This window comes from Poecilia mexicana, unplaced genomic scaffold (genome assembly GCF_051168715.1).
Source record: "Poecilia mexicana isolate PSO_F unplaced genomic scaffold, ASM5116871v1 scaffold_17, whole genome shotgun sequence".
Lineage (NCBI taxonomy): Eukaryota > Metazoa > Chordata > Actinopteri > Cyprinodontiformes > Poeciliidae > Poecilia > Poecilia mexicana.
The window spans coordinates 27,651,756-27,675,848 of NW_028263386.1; the positions used below are offsets into that span (position 1 = coordinate 27,651,756).

At 42.9% G+C, this 24,093-nt stretch overlaps 1 protein-coding gene across 1 annotated transcript; it reads right to left on the minus strand.

Annotated features, from left to right (window-relative positions):
• Positions 1 to 180: 180 nt before the first annotated feature.
• ocln1 (occludin1) lies at positions 181 to 23,976 on the minus strand. Its single transcript, XM_088014705.1, has 9 exons — positions 23,670 to 23,976; positions 21,956 to 22,520; positions 21,291 to 21,494; positions 21,026 to 21,187; positions 13,616 to 13,758; positions 12,336 to 12,638; positions 11,934 to 12,105; positions 11,135 to 11,176; positions 181 to 354 (listed from the first exon to the last, which is right to left on the minus strand). Exons 2-9 carry the CDS (start codon positions 22,502 to 22,504, stop codon positions 253 to 255), a joined length of 1,677 nt encoding a protein of 558 aa, XP_087870831.1. The 5' UTR covers positions 22,505 to 22,520; positions 23,670 to 23,976; the 3' UTR covers positions 181 to 252.
• Positions 23,977 to 24,093: the final 117 nt, after the last annotated feature.

Here is a 24,093-nt window from a genome sequence, read left to right on the forward strand (position 1 = left end):
GTGACGTATGTTTTGGTTCTGTCGGCTGAAAGGAACCTAAAATAACCGAACAGATCAGTCTCAGAAAACATCCTGGCACTTTTTACAGATAAGCTAGAGAATGTGTTACCTTCATGTGCAGCATAACAGTTTCTGTGTGTGTGTGTGTGTGTGTGTGTGTGTATATATATATATATATATATATATATATATATATATATATATATATATATATATACACTCCAAAGGGCCGATGTGTTCTCTGGTGGCTCTTTAACAGAAGCCTTGATCGTAGATTTTCACCAGATGTTTGATGTGGAAAAGTTTTCTTCGAAGTTCTTTGCTTTGTCTCTTCTTAGCCTGATAGTCTTCCGTCTGGAAAAAAAATAAGCAATATTATCAGTAGTACCTACAGATGTCCTGTTGTTTTGTGTCTAAATGATCCTGAGCTTCATTCAGGCACTTTGTATCTGCCCACATCAAGAACATTTTCGGGGTCGTCTGGCTGGTGCAAACTTTTCTTTGCTTCCCTTTGATTTTTACTTCTTTTTTTTGCGTTTGAATTATAATCAAACGTAAAACTCAAACTTTCAAAAAGGAACTCTAAAACAAAAAGTCGTAAACAGACTTCAAGAATTAAACTTTGGACTGCACAAAAAGTGCTCTGAAAATGTATGCTGATTTGCATAAGCAATGCTCTGAACATTTTTGAAAACTGTTGACGGTTGAATAAGTTGATCGACTGTTATTTTGATTTACATCCTTTTTTCCTAATGTTCTTCTGCGTTCTGGTCTTATCTTGCATTACGGAAGCGCATTGCTATCACGCAGGAAAAAAAAAATTCGAGCGCTATCACGTTATAACGTGATACGTATCTTGTTAAAACGTGATAGTATCTCGTTAAAACGTGATACGTATCTCGTTAAAACGTGATACGTATCTCGTTATAACGTGATAGTATCTCGTTATAACGTGATAGTATCTCGTTATAACGTGATAGTTATCTCGTTATAACGTGATAGTATCTCGTTATAACGTGATAGTTATCTCGTTAAAACGTGATACGTATCTCGTTAAAACGTGATAGTATCTCGTTATAACGTGATACGTATCTCGTTAAAACGTGATAGTATCTCGTTATAACGTGATACGTATCTCGTTAAAACGTGATACGTATCTCGTTAAAACGTGATACGTATCTCGTTATAACGTGATAGTTATCTCGTTATAACGTGATACGTATCTCGTTAAAACGTGTTATGTATCTTGTTAAAATGTGATATTTATCTTGTTAAAACATGATAATTTTATGTCCAGGAAGTGGTGGTATTATGCTAGGCTAGTACAGTGGCTAACATGAATTGGTCAGGTTTCCTTTCATGTTTGGTCTACAACATGTAGATATACGGATGCTGTTTTGCACTGTGGTTAAAACCATTAATAGCATGCGTACTCTGAGCAGGATGATAAACAGAACGGGACTGCACAGAAGGAAACGTCAGTCCGGTCCTCTAGCTGTAGCGGCGTTCCTGACTGTCTGGATCGAAGCTCAAGTTGGCTTTCGATTGTAGCTTCTGATTTGGGAAATGGCTAAAGGGAGATTATAACGGAGGTTCAGACGTATTTGCTGAACAGTTTCTGTTAAGATTTTTTTTTAACAGTACACTTGCTGAACGGCAAAGGCTGTTCGTAACCAAGCAACCGAAATCAACAGAAGGCTAGGTAATGCAAAAGACAAAACTAGATCCTGTTAAGAATTCTTCAAAATAAAAGACTTCCTCTCTCCAAAATAAATCATACATAAAGCTTTGAATTTAATTATTTTTCACGTCACCTTTTGGAATTGTGTACAATCAAGTTAAATTCGGTGAATAATAATAATCATGTAAATTATACTTAACATATGACTTGACATATGACTGTAAATAAGTAACTAATCATGGAAATTATATTTAACATATAAATGTTAAGAAATCATTTGTTCTGCTTTAAAAACGAACATACATGGACACTTCAAATCTGGAGTGGATTATTCTAATCTACGCTAATGGCAGAATATTTCAAACCTAGTTTGTGATTTGTGAAATCTTTATCTGAATTGAAACCTCAGTAATGAGAGATTTAAAAATATTTTTGCATCTGGAATTCATTAGAAATAAACTCCTATCACATTTACAATATTTGTTATTATTTTAACCTTCTGTTTTCTTTCACTTTTTTGTCCTAGAGCACCTGCCTTTTTGTGTGGCTTACAAGGATCCATCAGCTGGGATAATAATGCCAACAACTTTTCAGATTCCGATTTATAGTGATGCAACATAGCATCAGAGATGAATAATCTATTCCAGGTCGGAAGTGTCTAAGTATGTTAGCTTTAAAAGTTTAATAGTTAAAGATGCTACCCATCTCCTTAATTGGTCACATCAATATTATAAAAATTACAATATTGCCAAAATTCTTATATGTTTTCTAATCAGTTTCAATTTCCTCACTCCCCTTCTTTTTTAAGGAGCTGAATATAACTTTTTCCAACTTCACTTAAATGGTAAACGCCCGAGAATGAAACTGTCTCTCTTATATCTGCCATATGACAGAGGGTGTTAACAATTATCAAACCTATTATGTTATTTCAACCCAGATCAGGGCAGCAATGTTTTACTTTACTGCCAGACAGCCCCCAGCATGGGTTACTATTGTGTCCCACTGGATCTCTATTGCTATAGACTTGTACATGTACTCATCAGGCAGGAAAAGGTTAATTAAGCAAACAAAATACCCATTTCTGAAAAATACAATGATGATCTGGCAAAAAACATTTTATTATTTGGGAGAAATGCAACAACTATCCGATATAATGTTCATCCATGTAGAGCAGGATTTAAACTGCTAAGGATATAGCTAAAGTGTCTGATCTTTTTCCAGGGAAGGTATTCATGTAACTTGAAGAAATGAAAAACAGACATGATATTCCCACAAAATATTTCTATAACTATCTTCAAGTTCAGAGTTTTATTTTATCAAAGCAACACAATAATCTTTATCTACCCTCTTTGTCTTCGTTAGAAGACATTATTTTAAGTCACCTATATGGTAAAGGAGAGGTGTCTCTTCTTTGCTCCTTGTTTGTCGACAAATATTAAAAATCTTTGACCAATATTTGACAAATATTATGAATTTATGAATCAGGATCATTAGGTGATTGTTTCTCAGGACGCTTAAAGGAGGCCATTCAGCTTTTGCTGATTTATGATTTATTTTGGAGAGAGGAAGTCTTTTATTTTGAAGAATGCTTAACAGGATCTAGTTTTGTCTTTTGCCACTATCCAGCCTTCTGTTGATTTCGGTTGCTTGGTTACGAACAGCCGTTGCCGTTGTTCAGCAAGTGTACTGTTAAAAAAAATCTGAACAGAAACTGTTCAGCAAATACGTCTAAGCCTCCGTTATAATCTCCCTTTAGCCATTTCCCAAATCAGAAGCTACAATCGGAAGCCAAGTTGAGCTTCGATCCAGACAGTCAGGAACGCCGCTACAGCTAGAGGACCGGACTGACGTTTCCTTCTGTGCAGTCCCGTTCTGTTTAGGATCTTGTCAGAGTACGCATGCCATTAATGGTTTTAACCACAGTGCAAAGCAGCATCCGTATCTCTACATGTTGTAGACCAAACATGATAGGAAACCTGACCAATTCATGTTAGCCACTGTACTAGCCTAGCATAATACCACCACTTCCTGGTCATAAAATTATCATGTTTTAACAAGATACATATCATGTTTTAAGGAGATACATAACACGTTTTAACGAGATACGTATCACGTTTTAACGAGATACGTATCACGTTTTAACGAGATACGTATCACGTTATATACTATCACGTTTTAACAAGATACGTATCACGTTTAGGGTTTCCCTGTCTGATTTGTGGATCCCTTTGAGTCTTGTTCAGCTCCATCTGTGTTTATCAGTCTCCTTCCCTCTGTTTGCTGCTCAGGCTCTCCCTGGCTGTTCAGCATTCCCCTGATTACACTCAGCTGGTTCCTATGCAACCGGACTCCTTGGTTTCCTGTCCTATCCGGTTCCTCAGCCTTTACCTTCTGGTTCTATTTCATCCCTACTGGCCGCCAGAGGGCGGTGCTGAAAGCACTGAATGTTCCTTTCGCGCATGCGCTGTTCGAGCAATAATATCAATGGAGTCACACCTATGACATATCGGATGATCAATCAGAGGCTATATAGCATGACGTCATCCGAGTCTCTGTTTCTCTTTTCTTCTCGCGTGCGGTTCGCTTCGTATGGCATCAGCCTTTTGGATTTCAGAATCTTTTCGCCGTCGTTGGACGCCTCACTGCCTGTTGGCCGGAGTTGCGGTGTATCGCCCTCCGAGGGCTGCGACGGATCTTCATTTAAGGTACTGTTTGTTGGTGATGACAGCGTTCGCGCATCCTCTCCCAACTCGCAGCTTAGCCCCACTGTGTTTGGAGTTTAGCTAACGGTGTTAACCTTTTCTGAGTTTGACGGTCTGCTTTAATTGGTGACGGTAGCGTCTCGCCCCGTCTCCCAATTTTAGCCGACCTTGTAAGCGGTTTGTTTGGTGACGGGAACATTTGTGCCCCCCTCTCCCTGTTTTATGTGGATTTTTGTCCTGTCCGGACGTGGCTGACGGCGTCAGCCTCTTTTTTTTCTTTTCTCTGGTTTTTGCTGTGATTGGTGACGGCTGCGTTCACGCCCCCTCTCCAGATCTTGATCTGTTTTTTCGTCCTATACTGGATGTTGCTGACCGCGTCTGCCCGCCGTTGGTCTGCTAGTTTTTTCTGTAATTGGTGATGGTAGCGTCTCGCCCCCTCTCCCAATTTCAGCTAATTTTGTTGATTGTAGCTTTGTGCTGGGCTTACCTGACTCTTCGTTTGCTGCTTAATTGGTGATGGCAGCGTTTTCGCTCCCCTCTCCCAGTTTAGTTTTTTTCCTTTATTCTGGACATAGCTGACGGGGTCAGCCCCTTTGTTGCTCTTTTATTGTGATTGGTGACGGTAGCGTTCTCCGCCCCCTCTCCCAATCTTAGTCTGCTCTGTCTGCCTGTGCCGAGACTCGCTTCACTTTGGACATGGATAGCTCCCACTGTTGTTCGGATTGCGGGGCTGTGCTTCAGGCAAATGATGGTCATGACCTGTGCCCTGCTTGCCTCCGGCATGATCACCTGGTTGAGGTGTCGGATAATCCCTGCATGAACTGCAGCTACATGCCCCATGCAGTGAAGGTGGCTCGACTGGCCCAGTTACGCCCCGAGTGTGGACATGACCTTCCACCTTCTGGGCAGGTGGCCGTGCCTAGGCGCTCTAAGCGCAGGACTGAGGACGCAACCTCTATAGCTCCTCCTAAGAAGAAGAAGAAGCGAGCTAAGTCTGACCAGGGTCTTTCCACAAGGGTTGAGCGGTTGTCTGCAGAGTTGGCAGAGATGAAATCCCTTTTTCAGACACATCAGGTGGAGGCTCCCCTGACTGGGTTTCCTTCCCCACCTATGCCAGAGTTGGCTGTGGAGGACGATGTGCTGTCCTTGGCTGCCTCTGCCTCTCACTTTAGGAATGAGGAAGAGGAGGCACAGTCGTCTCGCGCTTCGGAGTCTGGCTCACACTATTCATCTCAGAGTGCGGCTAGTGGGTCTGGTGACAGCTCCATGCGGGACATCATGTGTATGGCCTTGAGACAGCTGCAGCTGGATGTCCCGCAAGTGGTGGACTCCGCTCCTGGCAGTGCCTTTTTCAGGCGTGGCCGAGGCCCTTCTCCCTTTTCTGTCCCTCCATCAGAGGAGTACCTCAGGGAGTTGCATGCTTGTTGGCGGGACCCTAAAGCCTTTTCACATCTCTCCACAGATGGTCGAGTGTTGGCAGCTATGCATGAGTTGGTCAAGGTGGGCTTGGACCGCATGCCTGCGGTTGAACCTGCTGTTGCTTCGCTCATTGTGTCTCCAGATGAAGCACTGCGTGATAATGTGCGGTGCCCGCGGGCTCAATGTCATATTACAGATGACTTCCTCTGTAAGGCTTATAATGCTGGAGCACGTCCCGGCCGCCTTGGCAATTCCTTGGTGCACCTCATGTTTGCCCTTTCTGCATCCCTTCAGGATACCAGTGGGGCAGATGCAGCTATTGGCTTTATGATGCAGCGCTTCAAGGCCTTTGCATTGATGTCCAGGGAGCTTGGGCGTGTGATGTCTTTTCTGGTCCAGGCTCGCCAACAGGTCTGGCTGGCTCAGTCCACGTTGACTGAAACATGCGACAGGACCCTCCGCAGTGTTCCTGTTGTGCCAGGGGAGTTGTTCGGTTCTGCTACCTTGGAAGCACTGGACCGAACCGTTCAGGCGCGGCAGACTAGAGAACAGCTTTCAGGCCCCAACAGAGGTATGCCCCCTCCTCATCGTACTCCAAGGCGCCCAGCGGCTGGCCCCAGCATTCGGCCGCTGCCTCAGGGTTCTGCTCGGCCTAGTGGGTCTTACCCTCGTCATGTAGAGCAGAGACCCAGCAGGGACTTTCGTGAGCTGGTCCACCAACCGACCAGACACACCCAGGCTGCTGACTTTGGCCGCCGCCCCCCTAGACCTTCTAGAGGTGGGGGGGAGAGGAAGTGAGGCCACCAGGCCGGCCGTCGGATATTTTTCTCATCAGCAGCTCAGTTACTGGGCTGCTCTCGCTGTGGATCCATGGGTGGTTGCCACTCTGACCCATGGTTACCGGCTACAATTCCGACGGCGGCCTCACATCTCACACCAGGTCAGGGTGACCGTCATTGCTGACCCGGTGAAAGCGCAAGCCCTGGACCAGGAGCTTTCTGCCCTCCTGTCCAAGGGTGCAATCGAGGCGGTGGATCCTCTGCGGCAACCCAGAGGCTACTATTCAACATATTTCCTCGTGCCAAAAAAGACGGGCGGATTTCGTCCCATTTTAGATCTCAGGGGACTCAATCAGTATTTAAAGGTCCTGCCTTTTCACATGCTCACGACGGCAGAGGTTTTGCGGGCTGTGACAAAGGGAGAATGGTTTACATCAATCGACCTTACAGATGCGTACTTTCATGTACCTATTGCGGCGGAACATCGTCGCTTTCTCAGGTTTGCCTATCGGGGTCGTCACTGGCAGTTCAGTGTGCTCCTGTTCGACCTCTCACTCTTCCCGAGGGTGTTCACTCGGTGTGTGAAGGCGGCTCTCTGTCCTCTGCAGGCCCGCGGCATGAAGGTTCTGCCCTACCTCGACGATTGGCTTCTCTGCACCCCGTCTTGAGAGCAGGCATCTCACGATGTGAGTCGCCTGCTCACTCATGTGTCCCGGCTGGGCCTCAGGGTGAACTTGGAGAAGAGCTGTCTGGTTCCATCACAGACAACCACTTTTCTTGGGGTGCTTTTGGATTCTCCCTCCATGACAGCCTACCCATCTGTCCAGAGAGTGGACGGCATTCTCCGACTGGTGAGTCAATTCAGGCTGGTTAGGCAGCTTTCTTACATCGCCTTCCTACGGCTGCTGGGCAAACTAACATCAGTTACTCGGGTTGTGTCCTTAGGTCTGCTGTCACTGCGCCCTTTGCAGAGGTGGATCAACAGCTGGCGCCTGGATGCCAGACTACACAGGCATCGTAAACTTGTGGTAACGTGGCCATGTCTTCGTGCCCCGAGTCCATGGAGAGACGGGGCCTGTTCAGGGGTGTTTCCATGGGGGTGGTTGTGTATCGCAGAGAGGTGGTCACGACAGATGCCAGCTCCATGGAATGGGGTGCTGTGTGGCAACACAGGACAGTTCAGGGCCGCTGGTGTCCACAGAATCGCTCCAAACATATAAATATGTTGGAGCTGCGGGCTGTGCATTTAGCTCTCAGGCACTTTTTGCCCCACCTGCAGGGGAGGCATGTCCTGATTTGGTCAGACAACACCTCTGTTGTCTACCACATCAACCACCAAGGAGGCACCAGGTCAGCACAACTTCTGAAGGAGTCCCAGGATCTCCTGGAATGGGCGTCAGTTCACTTATCCACCCTGCGGGCGGTGTACTTGCCAGGGCTGCACAACCAGGTAGCAGACTCCCTTTCCCGATGGGCGCAAGCTCCGGGAGAGTGGTCCCTCCACAGCGATATAATCCGCCTGATCTGGGACCTTTTCGGTCAGGCAGAAGTCGACCTGTTCGCCACGGAGGAGTCGACTCATTGTCATCTATGGTTTTCCCTTACAGGGGCAGCAGGTGCACTGGGCCAGGACGCCTTGGCCCATCCTTGGCCAAGAGTCCTCCTATATGCCTTCCCCCCCCTTTCCCTGATATGGCCGACACTTCAGAGAGTTCTCGAAGAGGGCCACAAGATGTTGCTGGTGGCTCCATATTGGCCGGCACGGCCATGGTTCCCTCTTCTATGGAGCCTGTGTCACTGTGTCCCATGGTGTCTTCCGACCAGGAGGGATTTACTGTCTCTGTTGGGGGGGCAGATATGGCATCCCGATCCTCAACGCTTCCGGCTGTGGGTGTGGCCACTGGGAGACTTGAACAGCAGCTGACTGGGTATTCAGGTCCTGTCAGGCACACTATTTTGAGTGCCAGGGCATTCTTCACTCATCAACAATATGACAACAGATGGCGTCTGTTTTCCCGGTGGTCCTCTGCCCGCCATACTGATCCGGTAACCTATCCGGTTCCCACTATTTTGGAATTTCTTCAGTCACTTCTTGATGAGAGATGCTCTCCTTCTACGCTTAAGGTATATGTAGCAGCTATATCATCTGGTCATGCTGACGTTGATGGCTGTACAGTGGGGAGCCATAAGCTGGTTTCTCTTTTTTTGCGTGGTGCTCGTAGGCTGCACCTGCCAACAGCCCCGCGAGCACCAGTTTGGGACCTGTCCTTGGTCCTCAGTGCTCTGTGCCGCCCTCCATTTGAGTCTTTGGTTCATACAGACCTCAAATGGGTGTCATGTAAAACTGCTTTTTTGTTGGCTATTGTCTCCGCTAAGAGGGTCAGTGAGCTGCATGCTCTTTCTGTCGGCCCGTCATGTCTCAGATGGGGTTCAGATGGTTCCGGGGTTACCTTGTGGCCGAACCCGGCATTTGTCCCTAAAGTGCTTTCTCGTTATCTTTGTAACCAACCATTGAGGTTGGCGCATTTTCAGCCTATGTCAGGGGAAGCTGACGATAGTTCTGAGTTACTGTGCCCTGTGAGGGCACTGGAAGCCTATATTGCAGCCACTGCTGCTAAAAGGCTCTCGGACCAGCTTTTCTTGTGTTATGGGGGCCCGAGATGAGGTTGTCCTCTGTCCAAACAGCGCCTCTCCCATTGTATCGTGGACGTCATCTGCCACGCCTACTCTGCAGGGCATCGCCCCCGGCCAGTTGGCGTGAAGGCACACTCTACCAGGAGTGTCTCCACTTCCTGGGCAGCCTTGAGAGGAGTTCCACTGGAAGCTATATGTGCTGCTGCATCATGGGCTTCTCCGAGCACGTTCACTAGATTTTACAATGTGAATGTGGCCTCCTCTTATCCTCTGGACCAGGTTCTTTTACAGGGGTCCTCTGGGTCTCCTCATTGAGGTATGTGCTCAGGATTCCTTGTGACATTGCTGGTATTAGTCATTCAGAGTTTTCAGCACTGCCCTCTGGCAGTCAGTAGGGATGAAATAGAACGAAAGTTACGTATGTAACTACAGTTCTATGAATCCCGGATGACCGCCAGAAATTCTCTGTCACTCAGAATCCTTGTGTTTCGCGAGAAGATTCTGTAGGAACAGAGCCTCGGATGACGTCATGCTGTATAGCCTCTGATTGATCATCCGATATGTCACAGGTGTGACTCCGTTGATATTATTGCTCGAACAGCGCATGCGCGAAAGGAACATTCAGTGCTTTCAGCACCGCCCTCTGGCGGTCATCTGGGATTCATAGAACCGTAGTTACATACGCAACTTTCGTTCCTCAGCCTGTACCTACATGCAGGCTGAAGGTACAGGCTTCAGCCTGTTAATAATAACAAATGTTTTGTTATTAAAATCCTTCCCTCGCCATGCTGCTTCGGAGTTCCGTGACACATTGCGTCCTGTTGCTGCTGATGTTATCACCTCTGTTTGCTCGTGTTCTTACTGTGCAAAAGGAAACCCAGGTAACAGCAACAGAACCTGGAGGGACCCGGAGTGTGGCTCTTATTTCCTGAGAGTGTCTGCACAGCAAAGTTAACATTTCCTGGGTTTTGATGTAAACTGAGGATGTGATTAGCAAAAAAACTAATCTGTTAGAAGGAAAATGGTAAAAACTAAACAGCTGCTTCCATAAATATTAACACCCTTAATCTAATGCTTTGTTAATGCACTTCTGGTTTCACTTTCTGGATTTGCAGCTAATATAAATTTTTGTGAATTTGAGGAACCATAAATTATGTTTAGTTTTTTACGACTTCTATGTTCTCCATATGTCTGGATTAAGAAGTACTGCAAGGCAGAAGGATTTTCTTTTAAATTAATTACTTCCTGACTAAAATCTCCTAGAATGTGACAGAACAACACAGCTGTACCTCAGGTTTTTGTCAAATTAAATATAAACAGTTAAAGTAGCTGTCGGTTTCAAAACAGGACTGTCAGCTGTTTGCTAGAAAGGTGACGATAAAAAGTGATATTTGTTAGTATCACAATAAGCTTTCATCTAAATCAACACAGGATGGCTTTCTGTGAGGAAAGCCAAAGTCCAGAAATAAGAGATAGAAAATCACTGTGGTTCCCAGGAAACTGTCACAAGATGTCCTAACAGAGGTTTTGGTCAGCAGATTTGGGATGCTGACCATCTCCTACTCATAAAAAACCCCTGAAAATCAACCAAAAAATTCTTCAATAAGCTGTTAGTTTAAGAGTCAAAGCCAGACTTTTACATACACTGACTAAAAAAGACACAACCATTATTTCTCACTGTCTGAAGTTAAATCAAACCTTTCTTATTTTAGCTTAGCTACAATGACCAGACTTATGTCATACAGTTGATAAGGCAGTTTCCTGGATATTGACTAAATGTATGTAAGCTTTTGAATTAGAGGAAAGTTACAAAAAAAAATGTTCTCACCACTCACAGTGTATGTAAAAATCTGGTTGCAGCTGTGTGTAACAGAGTGAGAAGACATAGCTTAAAGGCTAAAGGTCAGAGGTCACCGTACCTTTTTCAGGTCTTTCAGCAGGTTGTATTCATCTGCTACACCCTGCAGGTCACAAACGAATGTTCCACTCACATGTTCACAAAGTTCAACAAATATTGCAGTCTTGACTAATCTAGTGCTAAACAGAGCAAAAAACAAATAAAGCACCCTGCAAAAGCATTCCAACCCGCTTTTTGTGCTTTTTTCTCATGCATTTTTTATCTGTTGAGATTTTCTGTAATAAACCCAAATTAGCACATAGCTGAAGAGATTTTAAAGTATAACATTTGGAAAAGGATGGCAGAATGTATTTATCCTCATTCTCCTGAATACATCCCAGTATTCAGTAGAGTTTGCCTTCAGAAGTCACCCTCTGCTTGTTCAGTAAAAACTGAACACAAAATGTTCAGCAAAGACATTTTGTGTTCAGTTTTTGGGTCTGATGAAGCTTTTGCTACATCAGACCCACCTCCGGGCTCCGATTGGCTGTTTCTAGTTCGCGCTGGAAGAAGTCAGAGAAGTTTGATTCACAGAGTATCTGTCTCCTACCATAATGTCATGACACAGTGGCAGCTTAAATAAATAAAAAAAAGTTTAACCTGACAATTTTTGCCCGTGTAACTAAAACGTTTGGACTCTCCTGGTGTAGCAAAAAAAAAAACCTAATAAAAGTTTGTTAGCATGGTGAAAAGATAAAGTTCAAAGCGGAGGGGAGGACGGGTGAATACTTTTGCAAGGCACTAAATATGACTAAGAGCAAAAATAAAGCATATCAAAGTAGCTGAGGCTTTTCTCCTGGCCAGTAACTCTTTCTGGTTACCTGGTACCTCACGGAGCCTTCGTCCAGTGTGTCCAGCTCTCGGCTCAGTTTGTGCACCTGGTCACTGACGTGGTCCATCTCAGAACAGAGCCTCTTGTAGTGGGCCAGATCCGAGTCGAACTCTCTCTTGTACTGGCGGCGCTGCTCGTCTGTGGTTATGGCCGGGTACAACCTGGAGGCACACAGCAGCTGATTACTGCCGTTTTACTGTCACTGAACCACATGTTCATCAGCATCTCATGCGTGAAACAACAGCCAATTAGCGTGACATAAACATTATAGTCATCACAATCTGTATTGCTGTATTTTTGAACGATGCATGTTTCTGTCATTCTCTCTCTGATGTATCAGATGAAGCTGAGACTTTGTTGGTGTGGAGACAGCAGCAGAGACCTGACCCACCTGTACAGGTGATCTCTCTGGTCCCAGTCCAGCTCATTACCAGTGTCCCCTGAAGTGTAACCAGTTTCGTACTGGGACTCGGCCGCCAGCTGAGCAGCAGGAGTGGGTTCTCTGAGCTGTTTCTGCGGCTGCTTGTTGGTGTGATGAAGAGGAGGTTCAATCTTCTTGGTGTGATGAAGAGAAGGGTCCGTCTTCTTGGTGTGATGAAGAGGAGGCTTCCTCACTCTGTCGGTCTCGTAGGAGCTGCTGGAACCAACCGTGGCTCTGGTGTTTTGGTACACAGGCTCAGCGTCGCGCCTGGCACTGTTCAAGAAATACAAAATCAACAATAAGAGAAACATTTTCACACAGACTTTAACATTTCAGAACCTAGATTGATGTTTTTTTTTTTTTTTTTTCAAAGTGGGAGCCATGGGGTACACTGATGAGGAAAAAGAAATGCAAAAATAAAACAAAATAACAATAATCCCACAAATTGTTAATTCTAAACTTTTCATCATAATTTTTGTTTTTTAAATTTTTTAAAATAGATATGTTAAAATAATTGATTTACACATTAGGTAAGACTTTATTTGAAGGGGTGTGGATAAGATGCAGTCATGAATATGGAGTCTTCATGAATGTTAATTATTGTCATGACCGTCATTCGGTAAATAACATTTTAAAAACAAAGTCGCTTTAAAACTTGCATTAAATGTGTCATTAATTACTGAATTTCACTTAATGACAAGTCACAAACATTCATGAAGAATCCTTCATGTTCACTGTTATTTTATGACGGTGTCATATTAGTCTTTGCACGCCCCTTCAGATAAAGTGTCACTAAACATTATTTCTGATGTTGATTTTCTGATTCGTCAAGCTGCTGTGCTCCTCCAGCTGGCGTAATAAAGCAAGAAATGAAAAAGTTCATAAGAAAAAGACCAGAGGAACCATTCAGCAGCCTGCTGCAAAGAACCATAAGAACTGTGAGAATAAAATACATTTTGATGTGATTAATACAAAATATTACACATTTTCTTATGATCAATCAAAAGAGGGGATTGTGATGAAGAATTGTATTTTGTGGTAATAATGTTATAATATGCAATAAATGATAAAACTCATGACCAGTAAAACCCAAAGCTGTGAGGCAGAATTTATGCTAGATGAATATAGTAATCATTGAATAGGAAATAAAAAAACATTTTAAAAGTTGACATTTCTGTACATATTTTGCTGTAATGTCTGTGGGTGTGCAGAGGGCGTCCCCGCCAGGTCAGAGCTCTTTGGGGCCTGACCTGGAGATTAGACAAGCATCAGCTTCCTTGTGCCCTTTGCTGTGGCTGCCGCTGTTCTCCGCCTTCAGGTCGGGCGCTGCATGCTCTGACACCACAACGGTAGGAGCCTGCTGGGTGCTGCGTGCCTCCCCGACGTGGTTCACCTGGCAACAACATCCACAGAATGCACATTTTATCGAGATCAAGGAGGTGGAGGCGACGAAGCAGAGTGTCGGATCATATTCAGAGTTTTTAGTAAATAAAAATGGAAAGGAAAACTTATATGAAGCACAGGGAAACCGTGAGGTATACATAAAGCAACAGAAAACACTTGAGTGGAATAACAGGAGTGTAGGGATGGATGATCCAAAAGTGAGTGAAAGGAAGGAGTTTGAAATGACAGAGGAGCTAATCACAGGTGAAGGGATGCTGCTGGGGAAGGGAGCAAATGGAAAAATACGGAAATCACAAAAGAATCATAATGTTTAGAAAGTGATTATAATGTCAGTCACCCGGTAAAAAACACATTTAAAATAATGATTTACGCTCAAAGGCCAAATATGTTTTGTTACAGGTTATATAACTATGTAAACTATTACTGAACACATCCAAACTATGAAACCAAGCAAACAGAAATATGACTCATATTTTAGACCCTTTAAAGTTTTGTTCTGCATAAACCTGATATCATCTCAATGAGCAAAATGAAGAAAGCAGAAGGTTTTGCCTCATTTTGGGTTCAATGCTGCATAGTTCAACCCAGGAAGTCAGAAAGTTTGAACTCCATTCAGAAAAAAAAATCTGTCTGAACTTCCTCTGTTCCAATATGGCTGCTACACACAAAACAAGACTGAAAAGTGAAATCCATCTGTCCACTCTCCTCAACAGAGTGGGCAGATGTATGCAATCAATTTATTGCAGCTATTTTAGGTTTTTCTTTCTCTAGATTTCTTTGTTTTCAGTCGACTTGAACTGCATGTGCAGAATTTCACATTAAAAGTGGAAAATAATTAATCATTATCTCACAGATACACCACAAAAACCTGGCAGTTAGAGAATATTTCATGCTTACAGTAGGACCAGAACATATACTATAACACACTCATTCACACACACTGTGATGCTGCACCGTTCACACCCTTCAACAACTATTCTTCCTGTTGGATTCTGTCATCTACTCTACCAAAGCTGCTCTTACTTTAATGAAGCGAGGCCCTTCTCTGTTTATTTTAACTAAGGGTCACTTTGACGGACACTAATATTCAAAAACCTGCAAGAATGCCTACAAGTGACGCATGAAGCTGATGAAACTGTTCACTAAAGCAGCACACAGATTGCTCTGAGCCTCCTCTGCTCCCTTTATTAATTCAAACACAGCGCAGAGGCAGTTCTGCTCCTCACTGCTGCATGAATGCACACAGAAAGCCTGCAGTGCACAGAGTTGTATAATAGAGTGGATTATTTGGTGATAACCTTTCTTAAAACTCTCTTCTTTTCAATCATATTTGATATACATAGCTTTTGAACTGAATCTAACAGTTACTTGACTGTCTTGAAAACATGGTTCTGCCCTTTAACGCTTCTTCACCTCATGGTTCCTGCTGATCCGTCTAAGTTCCTGCTCTGTGGCTCTGCAGGGACTTCCTGAAAGGCTTCAGGGTACAGAGTGGTGTCAACCTTTGAGCTGTACACTAAAGGCACCAAAAACATATCCTTGTATCTTAATGAGAAAAGATGCATTTAGGACTTATGTCCTTATGTCGTATAAAGGGAACGTTTATACGTTCCCTTCCTGACCCCGTGGTAAACTCTCACACAGCCTATAGGTGCTTTTCTGTTAACCAGAGAATTGCACAATTTGAAATTACGAAAATAAATTGGCGTAATGGAAACATGCCAATCTTGAAACGTTTTATGCCAGGATGAGGTCATTTTTTTCAGATGTATCAGAATACATGTATTTTGTATAAATGTAATTTTTGCGTCACACGAGAGACATGATCAACAGCCAGATATTACTATTGGTGGAAACAGTGAATAAGATGCCATGTGGTGGTATAACTAGCTGCGTTCCCTGCAAAACTGTGTCCAAAAAAACACAATTTTGCCATTGTGTTTTTTGTTTTTCCACTAAATGTTTTAATATAGTATAATATTTATGATTAGGCAAAGCTGTGGGCTACTGGTCTTCTGCTCTCAAAACCATTTATGATCTTGTTTAATAGAAACTATGTATCCTTTGCATTAATATTAGTCATCAGATGCAGTTGAAGCATGTGTGTATGTTAAAAAGTTCTCTTTACAATGTACCAAATACAGACAGACACACACGCACACACACCCAGCCTCACCCCCAGTGAAAGACTGTATGACAACTCTGACATGCATCTTCCTTCCCTCCAAACTCCCCTGAGTCTCACCTTAAATCCTCTCAACAAGCAGCCGAGCTAATTCACTGGAAGAAAACACAAAAACAAATCTCCCTACTGTGTCTGACAAGAGATGTGTGTTATTAGAGGGAATGCAGGTGCATCTCCATATCAGAAATGTACAAAGAAAAAAATTGCACTCACAAGAAAAAAAAAAAGACAGTGTGGCGCAGTAAAACTGAAACTGCAGGAAGTAATTAAAAAAGGTTTTGGCTACAATGTAATTTAACACAGAGAGAAAAATCTCAACTTCAAAAGCCAGAAGAACTGTCTGCCTGATGTGATCTCCACTCTTACTGTGGAATGCAATATTAAAGACTTCTTGTGTTTGACCCATTTCTGCATGGCTGTGTAGTCAAACAGGGTTAGGGCTGATGTGGGAGGAAAGGCGCTTGTTGAAACCGATCCGATGAATGTGGTGTCACAGGATCATGCTCAGTGTGGGGAAAATAATCCAAGGAAGCTGATCCACTGGAGGGACAAATTTAGTTCACTTTCTGCTTCTCAGACTTCCTACTACTGTATAAGAAAATGAGAAAATGAACTGTATTTCAGTAGATTGTGTCTTAGATTCAAATAGCAGCATATGGGTTTTCTAAATTATTTTACTATTTTTCCCCTTCCTGTGTCTCTAAACCTTTTTCTGCTTATTTGAAACAAAAATGTAGCATGTGAAAAAAAATATGTTTTACTCAGGAAGTGATCTGATGAGGAACCTTCACAAGTTGAATCATTTAGTGCCACCTCACTCTGTGGGAATTCACACAGCAACACAGATGCAACTCAACCCTTTCTATACATTATACATGAGAAATACATTATATATGCTTCCCTGCAAGGCAAGCGTCTTCACTGCGATACAAGAGAGCCCCAGAACAGGGTCTGCATCTCAATGGAGAGCCTCGACATGATGAGCAGGATGTACGCAGAGACCTGGCTGGATGAGCCGATTCAGTATACTCCTTCGCTTTGTCCCAGTCAGACAAAGCGAAGGAGTATACTCCTTCGCTTTGTCTATAGCACAGCACAGTACCATTGTGCTGTGCTATAGATTCACAGCACAATGGTACTGTGATGAATTCTTCCCTGCTATCATAGGATTACGGTCTGATAGACAGTAGAGTACCATCACCAGAAAGAGTAAAGTGTAGCTCACAAACAGACGCTGCTTTGTTGAGATCCCTTTGATCAGAACTGCAGGTTTCCAGTCATAAAACAGATGTGTGCTCTCTACCTTCTGAGTAACAAACCTGAAGGTATTGTGGAGAATTATCCTTCTCCATGCTAAATTCTTGAAGTATGAGGTTGAAGGAGAGTCAGTGAGTTGAATTCATGAATTCCATTTATTAATACCAAAATACAGCTGGTCCATCTGACATGCTACCTGTAGGAGCTGGCAGATAAAACGGCACCCAAAAACAGTTGGTAAATCCCTTTGTTAGCCTCTTATCTAAGCTACACCCTAAAGAGGGCGTTCCCTAGTGTGTCATATCCCTTAACCAAAGCTTTGAGGGCATTTCCTAACATGTCATTTTCTTTAGCTTTAGCTTTGTAACTAGCTAAAAGAGATAGAAGGAAAACACAGAATGATTTATTCTCAACAGTATCCTGAAGCCCAACGACTCACACATTACAGATGTACATGTAAACACATAGCTGCTTCCCTTAGCTGGCTGTCAACAACACAGTTAGCAAGTCTATCAATGTTTTTCTAAAATCACACGTGAAGATTAACATCATCATATTATTAATCAGGTATAGACACTGATGACATTCATATAAGATGTATTCCTGTAGAGTTTTAGCTGCAAAACTGCTCCTGATCTGGGTAACAAGATCTGACTGACACTTTCCAGCCCCAAAACAACACAAAACTCACCCAACTCCAAAAAAAAACCCAACCAAAATCTCAATCTCTAATGAAATTTATGTTGATAGCACTATATATAGTTACAGGGTTTCACCCAGTGTATTATAAGATTTACTTGCCCCCACACTGAGCTAAGTGTTGTCTGTTATTTTAAATTGTTTTTATACAGCATGCGTCTTTGCTGTGCTCCAATGCACTGCTCTGCACACTTTACAGGCAGGGTGCAGTTGTTCCTGAAAGAGGAGTATATAGTCGATGCATTGAATAGGGCGTGAAGCAAGACACACACCAACCACACCATCGGTGCCTCTGTGTGTTGGCTGCCACACGGGATTTCACAGCTACAGTACATCTCGGAAGTTCACTTCGGAGCAGATCGCATGCACCATCTTTCATTCAAACTGGACAGTTTGGAAGGCGTCATACCAGAGCAGGATGACCTGTATCACATTTATATCAAATGCCAAAATTTATGTGGAGTTCTGTCTAAGATCTTAGATTACTGTGAACTTTAGTTCACTGCCTCAGTTAAATTCACAGGATTACTATGGGGTTATACCCGAGGACTCAACGTAGTGCACTTAAGACATGGTAGTGAAAATGATTAGGAACAGAAAAGCAAAAATGTGCTGATGAACAGATGGTTCATCAGCACACTAAGCAATCCTCCCAGTCCTGATCCCACAGAGTCCAACCTTATGCAGGAAATGTTTGTGTGACAGATCATGAATTCCAGAAAGATGAATCTTGAACTTGTTATAATAACCATGCAGTCAGTTCCTTTCTAAAGGGTTTCTGGCCTGTTTCCTATCATAAACACCTTGAGTTGCAGTGCAGCTGTTATGTCAGTCCTTGTTAATGATCAGTCAGAGTGAAACTAGGGAGTGCCAGTTGTATTCTCCGACTCAACAAGGCATGATAGTAGCTGAAACTCAGTGACCACTACATATATAAAACATGGTCAGCATTAGTATTCAGGTTCCAGCATGACAGTTTTTTGGTACAGGCTGTGTGGCTTGATGACTAGGGTAACATGACTGCACAAGCATTCAACCAATAAACAAACAAAACAAATACAAAGTTACAGTGTCTGTCAGTTGCACCACTAAAGATGTTTGAATGTTCAGTCAGTGAAGAGTGGGCACTGGGCACTCATGTTGTCCACAGTGAAATGACAGTCACAATAAATATAACCATGTGGCAGAGTTGGTAAATGACAAAGAGGTTGCTATCTAAATCTCTAATGGCTACTAACCGATGGACTACTTCTGTGTTTTTTGTTCCAGCATGTCTACTCCTACTGTCAATTACAGAGCCCTCTAGGGGACATGGGAAAATAAATTTCTTTTGCGTTCCCTCGAAATAAGTTTTATGTTCCCTCGCAATATGCTGATTGCAATATTTGATGGTTTATTTTTTGTATACAGTCACAGATGTCAATTTAAAATTTCAAATATATACACACTTTAAGAGCCTCAGTGAAAAAGTGTTTATTCTTAACTCTTTGGTGCAAAACATTAATTGAAAATCAATTTATTCACTTCATGTTTATGTCTGTTTGTGTGAGGCACTGAAAACAGTTCTTTAAACCATTCAGACTACCAACGTAATAGAAACACAATCAAAACTGTCAGACTGCTGATTACCCCATAATAATATGTCAGAAATAGTCCAAATAGTTTGAATGCATTTTTTCCTTTTTTTCCTGCTTATCTGTTTCTGTTTATACCATAGGTTTGTGGTGCATTTCTATCCTAAAGAAAAAGATATAAAACTTCAGATATTTCACAACGAGATATTAAGATACATGGAAAAACCTTACAAAAACCTTATATAATAGCAGAAAGTACAATGGCCACTGTAAGAAAGGCTTACAGTATTTAATTATGCTGCATGAACTGAATAGTATATTATTGCGAGAGAACGCAAAAGTATTGCAAGGCAACACAAAAGTATTGAGGGAACGCAATACGTTTGCGTGGTAACGCAAAAGAAAAACATTCCCCATGTCCTCTAGAGGGCTCCGTAGTCAATAAATCCATGTCTCTCACTATTGAATGTTTTTTTTTTTTTAAAAAACACACAAGACATGACAATAAGCAGCTCGATATATTAGGGTGATAAATTAGGGGCTCAACCACAGAACATTTAACACAAGAGCTGCCATTGGATGTATAAGACTAATCTTAGGTTTAGGGTAACATTGTCTTGCCATTATTTGTTCAGTTGAGAAAGACTGCAAGAAAAACAAGAATAACCTCTAAAGACAGGTTGAATGTTATCTTTTACAATTGGGAAGTTTTTGCATGTGCACAACGCTGAAGGGCAAAAAGACTATTGTTTTACGTGCTGCCATGAAACCTGGATATGTAGGTATTATTAATTTCGTGCAGTGTGCCAGAGAATAGGAATAGTAATAAAGAAAAATTGTTGAAGAGTAACTCAAAACCACTCATACTCTTCTTTTTCCCCATCTATCTGTGTCAGCTTTATACTACACACATACCTGTTGCCATAGCGATTGGCTGACTACAGCTCTACCAAAAAATTGCAGTCATTTTCCACACGAACATTCAGTCCATTTCAGTATTACGTTTTTAGGCTTGATGTTTATTTTGTGATTATTAAGTGATCATCTGAACACAGCAGTGGCTTGTTAGCTAATTTAAACACCTGCTCTGTTGATGATCTGTTAAAGATTTGGTGTATTGGTCACCTTATTTCTTTTGTTATCTGAATCGAAACACTGAATTATGCAGCGCATCTAGATGTTAAGGTTGTCAAAGTCAGGCTAGCATAACTGACCATCCTCCGTCTCCCTCGCTATTCTTGTTTATTAAAACGTGTTACTGATCTGTGAAATGTGATACTCTTGGAGCTTATTTGTCATTGTGTTGACAGTAAGTAGCAAAGCACTGCATCCCTTTTTCTTTTATAAATCATACATCCATTTAAGGTTCAGCACATTATACTGACAACTTGACAGCTAAAATCAATGGTGGTCATCGTCATCGAGCAATTTTTTGCCCTGCAGCAGGGAGCTTGGGGTGTGTGGGGGGAGGATCTTCCACATGTGACATTACATTACAATGTGTCTATTAGAAATCAGTAAGAAGAGAGAGACACACTCACCCAGTCCAGAACATCATGCCCGTCTGACAGCCTGACCATCGGCTCATCCCACAAGATGTTTGATTTTCCATGGCGCCAAATCTTGCTGCGAGTCTTGTACGCGTAGTAAGCAGAAATAGACAGAGCTACAATCACCAGCAGGCCCAGAACAAACCCCACTGCCTGAACAAAGGGGAAGTTAGACATTAGGATTTATCCAATCAAATCAAACTGGTTTGAAAAAAAAATACTAAAGAACAAAATGGAGTAAAATTTCTAGTCCGACCTCCTCAGGGTCCATGAAACAGTAATGGTAAAGGTATTGATTGTACATGGGAAAGCCTCCAGGGAAACCGGCCCCGACACTGCCGCTCAGACTCGGGGTCCCCTGGATATTCTGACACATTCTAAGCATGGGGTTATACAGCATGCTCTGTGAGCTCTGAGACATGGGGTTCACCCCGATCACAAAGATGATATTGATGATGCCCTGAAAACCAAAAGAGGCCCATTTAGTCACAGCAGTTTTAACCATTCCCTCAACTTCATAAAACAGGCAGAGCTGGAAATCACAAAACCAGAGACGCCCTGCGTTACTTCTAATCATGTTATCTGAACCCAAAAGTTTCAGTCTGTCACTACTTTCTGGGGGCAATGTTGGAAAATGTATTGATCAAGCTTGAAGCTGCATTAATCAACAGTTATGAAGCTGATTAATTTTGAAAGAGATGTATCTGACTGTTTTTTTTCCTTCAAAGCTCCAAAAATGTAGGAGTTCTATGTGAAGAGAATCCCTTACCTCGCCCCTCACCCCATTAAACCAAGATATGAGAGCCAAACTTTCAAAATAGTGGCCTGAGTGAGTTTTCTTATTGGAACATAGTTCACATGTAATCCTAGAAAGTGCCCAGTGTCTCATTACAATATAATGTATTGTGTTTGAGAACCCACCTGAAGAACAGCCAGGATGATGTCACAGATGAAAATGGTGAGGTAGAACCTGCACCCTCGCATCATCCTGGACCTGGAGAAACTTCCCACCAGGAAACTCAGTGAAACCAGGAAGTTGACAGCCACCATGGAAATCATTGCTGCCTTGGCCGACTGCGGCGTCATATAGGAGCCGCCGTAGCCATAACTGCCTCCATAATAACCCGAGCCGGCTCCGCCCACAGAGGCCGCATCCCCAACACCGTATACCCCGTACCCAAACCCATTCATGTCCCACACCAGAGTTGAAGCCACGCAGGCAAAGATAATGAAGCACATGACGGCTGTGGTTCCTTGGAAGGTTTTAACAAAACCTGGAGGAGAGAACCACCTGTAGAAGTGTTGCGGCTGCCCCTCCATGTAGTAGGAATCAGGAGGAGGCTGGTGGGCATAGGAGACATACTGACTCTGAGGGGAATGGATGCTTCTTGGGGGGCAGAGACTGTGGGAGGTGGTGCTGTATGGAGGACTGTACACAGGGGGACTGTCATAGTACTGGGGCTCATACATGTTTCTGAGAATATTCCTGGAACAGAAAGGAAATTATGGTCAAAACTAGTCAGCAAATCAAAACATTTGGTGTGTTGTAAATGTATTCATATGCTGCGAACTTTTTCATATTTTGTCACGTTTGTAACTACAAACTACAGTCTGTTTTATTACGCCAACATCGCAGAGGGCATAATTGTGAAGTTAGAGAAATAAGTATCATTATATGAAATTGATACTTGATAATTGATAAATTATCAATATGAGATAAATGTGAGAGATGTAGAGATTTTATATATATATAAACTTAGAATGACCAGTTTCTCTGGTTTTATTATTTGAACATTGTTATTTTATTCTATGAACTACTGACAGCATGTCTCCGAAATTCCAAGCAAAAAATTAGTTGCAGAAAATTAGAAATGGTCAAAATAACGAAAAAGATGCAGCGCTTTCAGACCTCAGTTAATGCAAAGACAACAATACTAACGTTTTAACTCAGGAAGAGTTCAGACATTAATATTTGGTGGAATAACCATGAATGGGGTTCTTTATTCTCTCCAGAGCTGTATAGAAGCATCATCAAAGTGATTTAGGTAGCATGTTTATGCTTCATAATGCGCCTCCCTGCTCCTGAACCACCTCCACACTCTCTCCAGTATTGATGACCCGCACCTTGTCTTCACTGAAGAACTCAACCCAGCAGGCTTCAATTATTCAGACAGCAGAGAGGAGGCAGAGCTGGGGCAACCATGCGTGTCGTTTACCACAGGCAGGGGCAGAACCACGGCTGTGTGTGGCCCCCTGTGCTGCTTCTTCACTGTATGACACCTGTAGGGCCCCGCTGGGAGCCAGCCAACCACGAGAGGTGAAGCTCCGATATAAGATTAGCCAGCTGGGTCAGAACTCTCTGAAGTTGCTGGTCAATAGTGTATCTTACTTCTGGAAACTGCACGTCTCAACTGGACTTGACATGAAAACATGTTAGTTTGACAGTCTAATGTTTCACTTCTCCTGCTTACTGGAACTTTATTTAATTTATACTTAAAGAGAAAGAATTTAACTTATATCCTGCTCGGAAGAAATATTTTATTTTTATTTTTTTTAGCAGAACTTTGTGATACTCTAAGTTAACAATTGCAAAACTTTAAAAAGTGTTCGATAGAGAGTGAAACATGGCACTCACCCAGCCGGGTCACAGGTTGTGTTGCAGCGCTCCGGTTCTAATCAGTGTTCGCTCTGACGGCAGTAAACTGGAAACACGCCTTCAACTCGCATCGGTTCCGTAAACAGACACCTGTGGGGCCGGACTCGGACAGGTCTCCTCCCCGGAGTCTCCGTGTGTCTGAGCAGGGACGCAGTTCACCCCCAGCCCACCGGCTCTCCGAGGCTCTCTCTCAGGGTCCAGCTCCAAAATGTACTCACTTATTCACTGTCAGTATGACCAAGCCTTTTTGGGGCCCTAAGCAGATTAGACACCAGATGCTTTATTCTAAAGTTACTCTGTGTGTAACACACCTGGTGTCATTAGCATCATTTGTAGTTAGCTTACATCTTACCAGAGTTCTTATGGGTAAATGGTTTTAACCTTACAGGAATAACAAACTAAA